This window comes from Gekko japonicus, unplaced genomic scaffold (genome assembly GCF_001447785.1).
Source record: "Gekko japonicus isolate JY-2015 unplaced genomic scaffold, Gekko_japonicus_V1.1 scaffold1004, whole genome shotgun sequence".
Taxonomy (NCBI): domain Eukaryota; kingdom Metazoa; phylum Chordata; class Lepidosauria; order Squamata; family Gekkonidae; genus Gekko; species Gekko japonicus.
Genome location: NW_015161430.1, coordinates 169,307 through 183,231, shown reverse-complemented (window position 1 = coordinate 183,231; position 13,925 = coordinate 169,307). Strand labels below are relative to the sequence as shown.

The window sequence follows — 13,925 nt, the reverse complement described above, 5'->3', positions numbered from 1 at the left end:
CTAGCCTGTTGGAGAACGAGCTTGTTGGTGGTGGAAAGTGCCCTCAAGTTGCAGCCGACTTATGGTGACCTTGTAGCCTTTTCAGCGCAAGGGACATTCAGAGGCAATTTGCCGTTGCCTGCCTCTCCGTCACAACCCTGGACTTCCTTGGTGGTCTCACATCCAAATACTAACCAGGGCTAACCCTGCTTAGCTTCCGAGATCTGAGGAGATTGAGCTGGCCTGGGCTATCCAGGTCAGGGCGTTCTAGCTTAGCTGTATAGCAGAAAGAAGGCTGTACCGTGTGGTTCTGGTGAATATGTAGCTCAGCTGTGTTACCTTAGAGCCCGTTCTCTGGTGATATAAACCTTTCCATTGACATCAACAGCATTAATGTTGTTTGACAGTGCGAGTGTCAGGCCATGTCCTTGTTTTTCTTTTCTTTTTGGGCCTTGTTCAGAACCTTCAACACCAGTACTTTACAAAGTGTTTTCTCCCCACTTCTTCCCTCTATTCTCAGCGTCACGGCTATTGCACCCTTGGAGAAGCTTTCAACAGACTTGATTTTTCAAACGCTATTCTGGATTCCAGGCGATTCAACTATGTCGTACGGGTAAGTGGAAGGGAATGTTCTGCTCCCCCAAAGCGTTAAATCTAGCTGCAGCTTTTAGAGAATGTATGCAGGACAGGAAAACTCATAGGGCTGAACTTGCAAAAGTGTCTACGTATTACAGCACTTAAAACGATTTATTCTAAATTAACCTAAGTACAGTGAGCAGCCGTCCGGCAGCAAGCAATTCGAGGAGTAAAAATGTAGCAAAACTGCAAATCATCTTCTGGGAGACGGATATTCCAGTGTCCTCATTTAGGAAAATTATCTGTGTGCTTTGGATTGCTGATATTGCCAGGGTCAGCTCGAGTGCTGATAGGTATGATACCTTTTATTTTCTGGTCGCTTCACCTTAAGTCTCTGAAGCCCAGAGGTCATTTCAGGAGGGGATTGCGGGGGATCGCAGTTCCCCCAAGTGAGGTACGGGGGCGGGGCACATGACGAAGCCCTGCCCCTGCTTCCGGCCGCCCCGCTTCCAGCCCTCATTCAGCCAGGAGGAGGCAGGAGAAGAGGTAGGGTAAGTTGCTTCCTCCCTGCCTCTCCCCACCCCTGCCTGCCTGGGGCCAGGGAGGGCCTTTGCGGGGCTTCCTTGCACTCCTGCCGGCCTTGCAGGTCCACCACCGGGCCCCTCATGGGCCTCGGCAGTGGAGCTGCAAGGCCGCCAGTGGCGGCCGGGACCATTGGGGGCGGGGTGTGTGGCCTTATGACACACTTCCGGTGATGTCAGGGTGTGTGGCCTTATGACACACTTCCGGTTATGTCAGGGGGTGTGGCATATGCTAATGAGTTCCCCTAGCTCTTTTTCTACGAAACGACCCCTGCTGAAGCCGCACTGCACTCCTCGTTTGGGAGTAAGTCCCAGTGGATTTGGTGGGACTTGTTACTGTGTAAATGGGGACAGGACTGGGCTGCTCGACTTTAAACACAAATTGGTAGATTGTTTACACACATCAAGCATCTTGGAATGTGCAGTGGCCAGGCAAAGGGTAGAATCTGATCTGTAACGATGAATTCACAAGGTTTAAATGAGATTTAGGAGGCAATCGCCTGAAGAACAAATGGCCCTCTATTATGGTTAGGAAGAAAACCCTAAGAATTGGTGAACATCCAAAGCTATTTTCATGCCCTTTCCTGAAAGACCACATGACCAGAGGAAGTCAAAGTTGTAGGCCAACATTCAAGTCTAGTTCTAAGTCAAGCATCCATGATACCTTTCAACTTCTATAGGTGGAAACCGGGGCACTCTTGTGCATTTCTGTGAAGCTGGCTTATACCACATTATAATGTTATCTCATCCAGATCCATATGGTCTATTGCAAAGGGGGCTGTACCTTAGTGGCAGAGCACATGCTTTGCTAGAAGTAAACCCCACATGCCATTCCTTCCACCTCCAATTAAAGGATCTTCAGTAACGAGTGTTGGGGAAGATTATTTTCTCCTTGCTAATCTGGAGAGCCATGGCCTCGGAGCAAACGATAGGGAACTAGTTAGACCAGTGATCTGATTCATTATTAGGAAGTGTTCATCAGTGTTTCATGATGGATCACGAAGGAAGGTGTACTGCAAATATCTAGGACTTCAATAAGTGGACCAGGTTTATCCATAATCATGCTTTATCTAGAGCCATGAGAGGTCAAGTTGAAGTACAGGCCCCTCCTGTGGTGACCTTAGAGGAGGCCTTGAGATGTTGCTCCAGTACTCTGTTGTTAAGATCTGAGATTTATTGGGGGAAGACAAATGACGGTTGTAGTACAACTGCAGTTTGAGTTAACCTCTGGTATAAATTTTTGAGTGACATTTGGTTCTGCGTAGTTAGAGGAATTAGGGAAATTGAAGCTCGTTGCACCAGAGGAAGTTGTTGTGAGGTGCTCAGCACTGTTGTCCCCAGAAATCTTTGTGTATATCACCGGGAGCTCCTAGCCATGGCTAGAGATGTAAAATTTCCGGAAATTTTGAAGCTCGGAAAAAAACCCCGTTTTTCCCCCGTTTTTTTTTTCTTTTTTTAAACGGAACTTTTCGGGAAAATTGAAAAAAAATGCTACATTAGCATTTCTTTTTTCTTTTCTAGATTGAAAGTCGTTCTGTTACTTTAGGAACATAAAATATGACTATGGACATTTTTACTTGGCATGAAATTATCACAACTAGCATATTAAAAATATAGTGTATCCAAACAATTATTACAAACAGAATACCCGCCCACATGCAAAAACAAAACTGAAATCTTTTTCTTTTCTTCTGACAATCGCACCTCCTAAAGGAAGAAATGCATCTTGTTCTTGCATTGGAGAGTTCAGTTTGTAACCTAGGACTTGTTTGTCCGCAGTGCAGAGAAATTAGATCAATCTGATACCATATATATATATATATATTAGAAATGATTTGGAAAATATTTGAACACCTTGTCTTAAAATATTTTATTCATCATGTTAAAATAAAATGTTCCATAATCATTTTTTTTTCTTTTTTAAATTTTTCCAATTTTTCGGAAAAAAAGAAAAAAGCTTCAGGAAAAAAATGGAAAAACCCCATTCCCCCCCCAAATTTTTCCGTTTTTTTCCCGGGCCTTCACATCTCTAGCCATGGCGGACCTTTCTTGAATACTCAACAAACCAGAATGCTGAAGGAGGCAAGAGACAGGCACAAGGACACCATGTGCTCCTCTGCTGACACGTGCTTCTTTATTATTGTCTCTTCGTTGAGCTGATTTTGGTAGCATGCCAGGCCTACGGTCATGGGAAGGAATCCAAGATGTGGCGATAACTGGGTGGTTGTCCGAGAGGTGGACAAAATGGGTAGCGTCATGTGCATATATGTGGAAAGGATTCAGTATATTTTCCATGTGTGAGTCAGCAAAATTGCCCATAATTCAGAACTGCACAATACACTGGGCAGGAAACATTGGTTATCTGTTGCCTGAATCATTTCCTGGTAGGATTGCCAGCTCTGAGTTGGGAAATAACTGCAGATTTGGAGGGTGGGGTTTGGGGAGGGGAGGGACCTCAGCAGGATACTGTGCTGTAGAGTCCACTTTACAAAGTGGCCATTTTCTCCAGGGGAACTGAATTCTGTGGTCTGGAGATGCATTGTAATACCAGGAGATCTCCAGGCCTTGCCTGGAGGTTGGCAGCCCAATTTCTTGGAAACTTGGCATAATGCACCTTGGGATGTCACTTTAGTACTTAAACTTTCAAGGAGGATATTCTGGTTCTTGAAACTGGATGGAAGAATGCCGCCTTTTTTATTGACTCGTTCTTTTTTTAAAAAAATTGTGTTGGTGCAAAACCAGGAGCTCAGAATCCCCCCCCCCCAATAAACTTGCCCACATGGTGTAGCTGTTCAGATTTGGAATTACTCACCGTAGCCTTCTATGTGAGAGAAAGCCGCGATGGTGGTGGATAATGGCCTCCTGTTAAAAGGGCAACCCCTTCACATAAAAAAGAAAATCTACTCCAGATGGGTCTCCCAACATTTTTATGAAACTAATTGGCATTCATTCCTGATGCATTTTCACCAGAAGGTCTCCTTCATGGAGTTAAAAAGCCAGTAGAGATAGGGTTGCCAAGTCTTTTTGACTCACCGGTGGGGGAACGTCTCCTCGATCCGGGAGCTGCATTGGGATGCGTGTGCGTGCAAAGCGTGCGCGCACCGCCAGAACGTTACAGGAAGTGACGCATGACGTAGAGCACGTTGGGGGCATGGCCCAGATCATCGGGGGGGGGAACATATGGTTCCCCCCCCGATCTGGGCCACGCCCCCAATGTGCTGTACGTCACGCGTCACCTCTGGTGACGCAGCTTCGTGGGGCGGAGTTCCCCCCGGGGCCCGATTCCACCGCAGCGGAAATCGGGCCTCCAAAGTGGGGGTTTCCCCGCCCCCACTTGGCAGCCCTAAGTAGAGATGACATATTTGAAAAACTGTCTTAAAGGACTGCGTTTGCACTGCAAAGAACTCAAATAAGAGTATTGCAAACCTTGAGAAATCAACTCTGATTTATGGCTCCAATAAACTGTGTGGGATTTCTGAGAAAGGTGTGGGGGGGTGGGGGTGGCGTTAGTGCCTTTTGTCTTTCTCCATGATTAGTAGAAGCAGAATATTCAAATATTCAGATTTATGCTAATATATGCAAATTGGGGCATTAATTAAGCATCGTTATTGTAATTTTTGGAAGCACTGAATAGGCACAGCTCTGCTTCAGGCTTGTGGATTTTGGCTCACTTTTTGTTTTAACTTTTCCTGATAATCTATGCATTTTGGAGAATAAGGTGACAAATTCTTGAAATGTACCAATTCAGTTGCAGATGGGGAAGGTGGGGATCATAATCCTGAATGATTCTTAAAAAGTTTTTTTACTTGAAAGTAACTCAGCACAGGAGACCAGATGTCCTAGTTTATTTCCCTTCTTAAGAGAGGAACTGTTATATTTTAAAAACAACCTCCAAGGCAGTCTGAAAATGCTACAGTCCAGAAATCGGCCACTTCATTCTCTGCAGTGTGTGGACAGGTTCTAAATTTAGGCCATTTCCAAACAGTCTCTTTGCTGGCATGCAGGAGTTACAGCATTTAAGAACTAATAACTGTGTTTTTCTTCAAGCAATTCCCTTATTTCCTGGAGCCTCCGAATGGGAGTGCTGGTTATAAATTCAGAACTCTCTAATTCAAACAAGCTGGTGGTTTGGCAAAAAGGAAGCAAGTCTTCCATCTAACCACTATAACTCAAATAAGAACCTGATGTTTTAAATAAATTGATCCTATCAGCCAAGTCTCTGGTGAATAGTAGCTTGCTTCATAAAATACCACATCCCCAACAGGGATAGGTCCTGGAAGACTTCAGCTGTCCAAGGGGGAATTGTCTTTTTAAGGACCTGAGAGACAAAGGGTTGATTGCCAAATGCCCATCTTAGCTTGTGGCTTTGACACAATGCTGCTGTCTTCCTCAATCGCGTAAGAGTTGGAATAACAAAGTCCTGGCACTTTGTGAACACTTTTGGCATAAGCTAGGGGGAGGGACAGGTTAAGGAGAGTGTTGACAGAAAATCGGTTGTGGCATTAAGTATGGCGGCTACCATATTGTCCCGTGGCTCAGGCAGAATTCTGTTAGGCTTTCGTGTTTGTCAAAATAGGTTTTTAGCTCTCCTGTTTTGGGGGGAGGGAGAAAGACCCTGAGAGGCCTTGGGCTAGTCTATTCTAGAGGCTTTGGGGCAGTTTTTTTTTTTTAATGCTTTGAGCACACTTATGTAGAAGTGTGACACTGGAAACCGGTCGTTCGTGTACCTTTGCCCAAAGCCAAGCGAATTAATGGGAGAGGTGGCCGGAGCCAAGTGAATTAATGGGAGAGGCGGCTGGAGCACAGTCCCAGTACAGGGAAAGTGCTGGGGGGGTGGTAAGATTACCTCGAGTCCCCCAGTGCAGAGAGCGTTAGGGCTTAACAACGTGGTACACAGTCGTGGGGCTGCATCCAACACAACTGTCCGTCAGATGTGCGCTTACAAATTTCCCCTTGGGGAACTCCATTCTCAGGCACATGGTATCCAATTCAGATTGGGACTGTGGCATGCAAGGAGAGGATGCCCAGTCTTGCTCCTCTATTGTGGGTCCCCCCAATGTGATGTTGTTTACTGCATCGCAGAAACCTTTGTGTACACCATTGGTATATGTGGAGCTCCAAACAGTATAAGGAGCACCTCCGGGCCATTTCAGGTTGGGAAAGTGGCACTGGGAGTGTGCCGAAGCCCGTTCTTCTTGTGCACCCTGATCCAAATCAACGCCCTCACACACTTGGGTATTCAGTTCCTAGTGGGAAATTTGCAAGAGCACGTGAGTCACGCAGACCCAGGGAAAGTATGCGTTAGGTTCTTAGTCTGTTTATTACAGAGCTTGTTAGAGAGAGATGACATGTGCCTGCCAGTCATAGCTAGAGATCTCAGCCCTCCTATGCTGACAAATCCTGGGAGATTTTGGAGGTGGTGCCTGGGGGTGAAGTTTCAGGAGGAAGTGATGTCACTTCTGGATGGTGCTCTAGGGATTTCCCCCAGTCTCTATAGTAAAAACTTTAGAGATTAGGGGAGATTCCTAGAGCAGGGGTGTCGAACTCATTTGTTATGAGGGCCAGATCTGACATAAATGAGACCTTGTTGGGCCGGGCCATGTGTGTCATAAAATGTAATGCCAGGTAGCGGAGATATAAACTTTATAAAAGACACAAACATAATTTTTTTTTACGTAAAATAGAAGCATGCTTAAAACATTAGCACTCTTGCAATATTTTGTTTATTAAACAGTGTCTGATAACTGACACCTCTCACTCTGAATTATTGCATCAAAATGTCTGTCCTGTTGCAATCTTGAGTATGCTGTTCAGGCGTGTATCTGTAAGCTGCAAACCTACAATGACGCAGCAGCAGCAGAACTGGAAGAAGAATCAGAAGACAACCAGTTCCCCTGCGGGCCTGATTGAAGCCCTCCAGGGTGATCCCCCCCCCGGGCCGCATGTTTGACCCCCTTGTCCTAGAGGGTCACCATCCCCCCCATTCCCCCCCCCCCCTTCTCCTGCTCCTAGAATATCACCATCAACTCCATCCCTCCATTTCCCCCTTGCTCCTCATGTGATTGAGGGTGGGACTGGAGGATTGCCTGCTGCCAGTGTGCAAAAGGCAAGTCAGGCATAGCTGTGATTGCCCTCATTGGGTAGAGGACAATGGAAGGTGAGAGCAGCCTTGTTTTTTTAAAAAAAAAAAAAACACAAACCCAAAGGATCGAATACCATGAGCCCTTTTTGTTTCCTCTCTCTGGATCTAGAATCACTAAATTGAACCCTGGCACTGGGTCACATGTCCGGAACCCAGACAGCCTTGTTACTACGTGGCCAACCAGTTTTTTTAAAAACCTGTCTATCCAGCTTTACCAATCAGTCATCTCAAAGCAGCTCAAGATTACAACAGTAAAAGCATTGCGGATAGCAACATGTTAAGCAGTTGTTGTTGTTCAGTCGCACAGTCGAGTCCGACTCTTCGCGACCCCATGGACCAGCTCCCGCCAGGCCCTCCTGTCTTCCGCCGTCCTCTGAAGTTTGCTCAATTTCATGTTCGTTGCATCGATGACACTGTCTAACCATCTCAGAGTAAAAATTAGTAAACCCTTGAGGTGGGGAGGTGGGGAGAGCAAAGGGGGAAATGGTAGGGAAGGTGCCCTGTGCCTCTTCTTCTGCTGGGTGAGAGATGACAGGCAGCCGCTGTATCCTCTCTGTGTGTGACTGGCAAGCAGGACGGGTAGTCGGTTCTCGAATTTTTGCAAGCCTTTGCGTCCCACCCCCATCCCAGTTGTCCACGTTTCCGACAGCCCCGCTCACTTTCTGAGGTGTCTGGGCTTAGGCAGATGACAGCAACACATTCCTCTCTCCACAAGAATGTGCCATGTGATACACTCTTGAGCAATGTTTCGCAAGGGTGACTCGCTCTCCCCGCTAATACGTCAGGGCAGAACTGGTTTAGGATGTTAGGAAGTCCAAAGACCTCTGTTCCAGGGGAATTGCATTACAGTGTTTATGACCAACACAGTTGGGCAGGCGTCTGTCCAAGCCAAGTGGTGAATGTTTTAGTCCAAGCAAACAGGTATTTTATTTTAAAGTATTTTTATACCTGCCTTTTCCCTGAGCATCTCGTGACCCAAGTTCAGATAACCAAGGGATAAAAGTGGACATAAAATACATTAAAACCATGTTAAAAACTAACCTGCCTCCCCTACTAGCAGGGTATTCCACCTTTGCACAGGCAATGGAGTTTGTTGAGCGCATATTTCTTGTGCTATGGTCTTGCGTTCATAATTTTGCTGTAAGGTGTTTTTTTTTTAATGGCTTGGCTTCGGGTGGAATTTTACCCTCCTGGTCCAAAGGAAGAAAAACAGCCAGAGCAGAAGAAGCAGGGAGACCTTGAGGATGTGGGAACATCTGCTTACCAAATGTGCATGTGGGAGGGTACATTGCCAGTGCTGTATTTTTGGTGGATTTTGTAAACTGGCATGGTCTGTAAGGTGTCAGTCTAGGCTCTGGGAGACCCGGATTCAAATCCCCACACAGCCATGGAAGCTTGCTGGGTGACCTTGGGTGAGTTCTTTCAGCTTAACCTACCTTGCAGGATGGTGGTTATATATGAGAATAGGAGGAAGGGGGAGAGTGACAAACTCTGCACTGGGTACCTTGGAGGAAGGTCTGAATAAAAATGTACCTGATAAAGTAATAAATCATGACGGTTATGTATAATGGGAGCTTGTAGCCTTTTAAATAAAGGTAATAAATAAAATATTATTTCTCTCTCCAGCCTTCAGGGGGGGAAAAGTGATTCCAGTGTTGAGCAGGGTGTATGGTACAGTCTTCATGTGACTATACTATTTCGTCTATGCCCTGTGTGATTGCACTGTTAAAAGCTTCCCTGCCTATAATCTCTTTTGACTAGTACACAAAGAAGATTGGTTAGGCTGGAAACCCAGGCTATTTGAAAAATTCACATCTTTCTCTCTGCATGCGTGCATGTGGGTTGTTTTTTTTATTATTTTGATTCCCCCGAAATGGTGACTCATAAAAATAAAACCAGATTAGCTGGTGTTAGACAGCTTGGCAAATTAGCGTGGACTCTCTTTGTAACCCCGTCACCCTGAGTTGATGCCAGTCATGTGGTGCGTGAGGTATTAATAGAATGCCCACAGTAGAAGAGCCATCTGTTGACAATCTCAAGTTAGCTGGGAAGATAAACAGAAGAGTGGATCAGTTGCCCTCGGCCACTTTGCTGCCTTGAACTGACGGTCACACGGTGGTGACACTGCTGAGTAAATTGGGCAAGTGGTTTAAACAATCTCTCTCTCTCTCTCTCTCTCTCCCGCTTCCAGCTTTCCTCCTCTTCCCGTGTGCTCTGTGCTTATGGGCCAGCACTGGTCGTTACAAAATAAATGCCTATCATTATTTTGAAAGGGCAAAGCAGCACAGCCCAGGACGAACATTTTTTGCCATGTAATGTGAGAGTCGCTGTTCTCAATCAGACCAAGTCCATTTGTTCCCTTCCCCACAGTAGACAACCAGATGCTTAAAGGAGCTCAGCTGGATGTGATATGTCGTGGCCTGCTCCTGTTGTTTGTCCCTAGTTTCTGCTACTTAAAGGCATACCACCACTGTACCTGGAGGTTCCATTTAGCTATCATAGCCAAGATCTTGCCATTTGTAGTATAATAATAACTAGGAAAAAGGCCTGTTGTGGAAATAAATACAACAGCCTCTAGAAAGAGGCTCTGGGCAGGTGCTCCGGCCTTGGACACTCAGTGTTAATTTGCTGTGGCGACCTCAGCAGGGTATAATGACACTGAGTCCACCATTTTCTCCAGAGGAACTGATCTCTGCTACCTAAAGAACAGTTGTAATTTTGAGTGATCTCCAGCCCTCACCTGGAGATTGGCAACGATGGTTCATCAGAAGGAAATGGTTGGTTTGGAGGGTGGAGTCTATGGCTTTGTACCTGTCCGAGGTGCTACGCCTCCTGAAACCTCACCCTCTCCAGGCTCCATCCCTCACCTCTCCAGGAATTTCCCACCTGGAGTTGGCAACTCTATCTCCTTCCCAGCCAACCATCAACCTACCTTTATTTCCCCCTCACTCTTCAGCTTTCCACCCCCCCACACACACCTGCAGCCTCTCCCGTGCTCTGAAGCCCCAACTGCTACGTCACATTGGCTGTCATATGGGGGCCACCTCAGCAGCATATAAGGATACAGAGCCCACCATTTTCTCCAGGGGAACTGATCTCTGCCATCTGGAAAGCAGTTGTAATTCTGAGTGATCTCCAGCCCTCACCTAGAGATTGGACACATTTTACCTCAGAACAGCAAACTGTTTAGAATGTTAGAGGCAAAAGCCAATTAAGTCGCATATGCAAATGACCTCTGTGTTCCGAGGCAAAGGCCAATGAGGCTGCATATGCAAATAACCTCTGTGTTCTGACTGGCTTGGGGGGGAGAGGAACAGCAAAATGTTTAGAATGTTGGAGGCAGGACTCGGGCAAAGCAGCCAGTGGATAGGGAGACCCTCTGAATGACAGATCAGAGAGCGAACTGATTTTGGAGCGTGTGGAATGTTCTAGAGAAGTGCCACCACCATTCGGCTTTTATTTATAAGGGAGAAAACAACAACAAAAATAATAAATATCAGCCTGTTACCACTTAATGGGTTATCCCAAACCAGTTATTATATTCAGATGGGTAGCTGTGTTAAGTCTGTCTGTAGCAGTAGAAAAGAGAAAGTCCAGTGGCACCTTAAAGACTAACAAAATATGTGGCAAGGTATGAGCTTTCATAAGTCGCTGCTCACTTCTTCAGATACAGCTAGAACGGGAGTCCATCTGTCCTTACGTCTTGGAGAGTGGAGTCATTTCAGATGCCAAATGACACTAGCAGGTGAGTTACAATAGCAGGCGTGATTGGATTCGGTGTGATATGCAGAGGAGTAGTAGTAGTGGAGAAATTAGCACTGGTAATTGCTGAGTTGCAGCTGATAATAACGCTCAAGACAATGCATCCTCCTGAACTGAATCGAGACATAGGTTTCCTGTCTCATTACCAATGATGATTTCTCCATGCCTACTATCCGTCCACATATCGCACCTAGCCCAATCCCGCCTGCTCTTGTCATTGACCAATTGTCATTCAGCATCTGAAATCACTCCAGTCCCCAAGATACAGGACAGAGGGACCTGCATTCTAGCTGTATCTGCAGAAGTGAGCAGTGGCTCACAAAAGCTCATAGCCTGCCACAAATGTTGTTAGTCTTTAAGGTGCTACTGGACTCTTCCTCTTTTCGACAATTATTAGATTGGCCATCTGATTTATGTAGCCTATCTGAGCAAAGTGGATTGTATATGACTTGGTTATAAAGCTTACATGTATTTAAAATTTAGCGCAGATCAGACCTTCACAAGGCTCTGTCCCTAGCCCATATCCCTTAGTGTAAGGGTCCCCAGGCTTTTAAAACCTGTGGGCTTCTGACATAGCATGGTGTGTACAACTACAAAATGGCTGCCACAGAATGGTTGCTGCAGGAAGCCAGGCCAGCCACAAAATGGCTGCCGCAGCTTACCCATAGTCAGAAACTGGAGATCCTTGTGCAGAAGTGGCAGCTGCTGCCAGAGCATTTTTTTAAAAAACTGCACAGCCAATCAGAAGCCTTACTGTGCAAAAGCCAGACCTGGCCCAGCCCATTTTCTAAAAAATACCTGGCAGGTACCAGAAAAAGTGTTAGTGGGCGCATGGCAACCACTGGCACCCTGCTGGGAAACCCCTGCCGTAGTGTTAGATGATCTCTTCTATACCATGGTCCATATTATATAAATTGGAATGCATCTTTTTTTCCCCCACAAGATGAAGAATCCAAATTTTGCAAGCATCACAAAACGTGTCAAGTATGTATTCCAAACCCCATATATTTTCTTCCTGATTATAGTTCTGGTGCTGAATTTAGAAGTAACCCATATCCTATTTGCAAATGTTCTACCTGATGTTTATGGGTTTTTAAAAATACAAGTTATTAAAACGTGAGTGCGTTCTGTGTTGCTTGCTAAAGCAGACACAGCGCACAGCAGTATCAAGTACTTGTTCTGCCAGTATGTAATTTAAATAAACAGTAATTATGTCTAATGATATGCTGGCCCATCTCCATGAAGAACTGCAGAAACAGTAAGCAATAGCCAAAGATCTTTGCATAGAATGAGATATGGCAAAGGAGTAATCATGTGTAGTGCTCTGTGGCCCCAGATAGATGCAGCCGTACACTCTGCATCACAAGGCAAGTGGGCAGATACAGTGCCACCTTTGCTGAGCAGTAGTTATGGGAACAGCATGCATTATATTAGAAGTGTTAAGTATTGACTCAACACCGTCTCGTAAGTAACAGTGAATCAGCTTTATTGGTTTCGAAACAGGAACAGTGAAGAACACACAACAACAAACAGTGGAGCAGGGCTCCTTTTAAACTATCCCGGGCTTGTGTAGCCACACCCTAGAATAGTTAAGGACCAATGGCATTTCAAAGATAACATCCAATAAGATCAGTTCCCTCCTGAACATTTCTCTGCACTCTGATTGGATACATTCATACATTAGCAAATAGTATTGTTACAGCTTACAATCCTTATTTGCTTTTAATATAGTTAAAGACATAATATAGTTAAAGACATAATATAGTTAAAGACATAACAATTAGTCCTCAGTTTTATTTTAGTTTTTTGCTCTTGTGGGCACCTCTGGAATTCTGACACAGGGGGGTGGGCACGACCACAAAATGGCTGCAATTAGTGCAAAATATAACAAGCAACAGAGTCCCTATAACACATGTAATTGACCTCTGAAGAAGGCTCTTGTGAGCCGAAATGCGTCAGGTCATATACACTGTTCTCTTCTGTGTGTATTTGTAACTTTGTACATTTTATGAAGGAGCTGCGGTGGCTCAAGTGGTTAAGACGCTGAACTGCAGGCTGTGGAAGGTCAGTAGTTCAGCAGTTCGAGACCCGAGTTGCCGCATGACGGAGTGAGCTCCCGTCTCTAGTTCCAGCTCCTGCCAACCTAGCAGTTCGAAAGCGAGAAATTGCAAGTAGATAAATAGGTACCGCTTCGGTGGGAAGGTAACAGCGTTCCGTGCGCCTTGGTGTTTAGTCATGCCGGCCACATGACCACGGAAACGTCTTCAGACAGCGCTGGCTCTTCGGCTTTGAAACGGAGATGAGCACCGCAACCCTAGAGTCAGACTCGACGGGCTTTCGAGCAAGGGAACCTTTACCTTTACTTTTACATTTTATGAGGCTTTATTTGGGGCCCTACTAAGTTTTTATATGTCTTTGTAATAAACACTCTTTTGTACACTTACTTATGTTTTTAACTTTTGGCCCTTAATTAGTTTTCTAAACTTCCTTTGGAGGTTTGTGCTTTGTTGGTTTAGATTCTCCCCCCCCCCCGCCTCCATTATCCCCCCCCCCCCCCCCCCGTTTTTTTTAGTGTCTCAGTAGATAAACCATAGTTATGGTCATTGTTCTGTCCGGGAGTGCAGAATGCTAAGCAGGTGGGAAACAAAACCAGATGAGCAGTTCTAAAGCATGGTCTTTGTGTATGATTGGAAGTTCAGATCACAGTTTGCAAACCATAGGTTCTAAACTTAGGGTGCGACCTGAGTGGAGCCATTTTCTGGGTACTAATGAAAGACTTTTGGTGATGCTCTCATAAGGGTTAGGAGCTAGCGGCTCCCCTTACGCTCCTCTTTGTGACACTTCCACTCCCAGCAAAGATTAGATGGCCCCAGTCTGGTTTTCTC

General features: G+C 45.6%; 1 protein-coding gene across 1 annotated transcript in view; it reads left to right on the top strand.

The window, feature by feature from the left end:
* Window positions 1-13,925, top strand: part of FBXO32 (F-box protein 32) — a 41,484-nt gene that overhangs the window by 16,609 nt on the left and 10,950 nt on the right. The window contains exon 4 of the mRNA XM_015428963.1: window positions 500-592. Coding sequence (XP_015284449.1) covers window positions 500-592 — 93 coding nt within the window. The remainder of the gene's footprint in view (window positions 1-499; window positions 593-13,925) is intronic.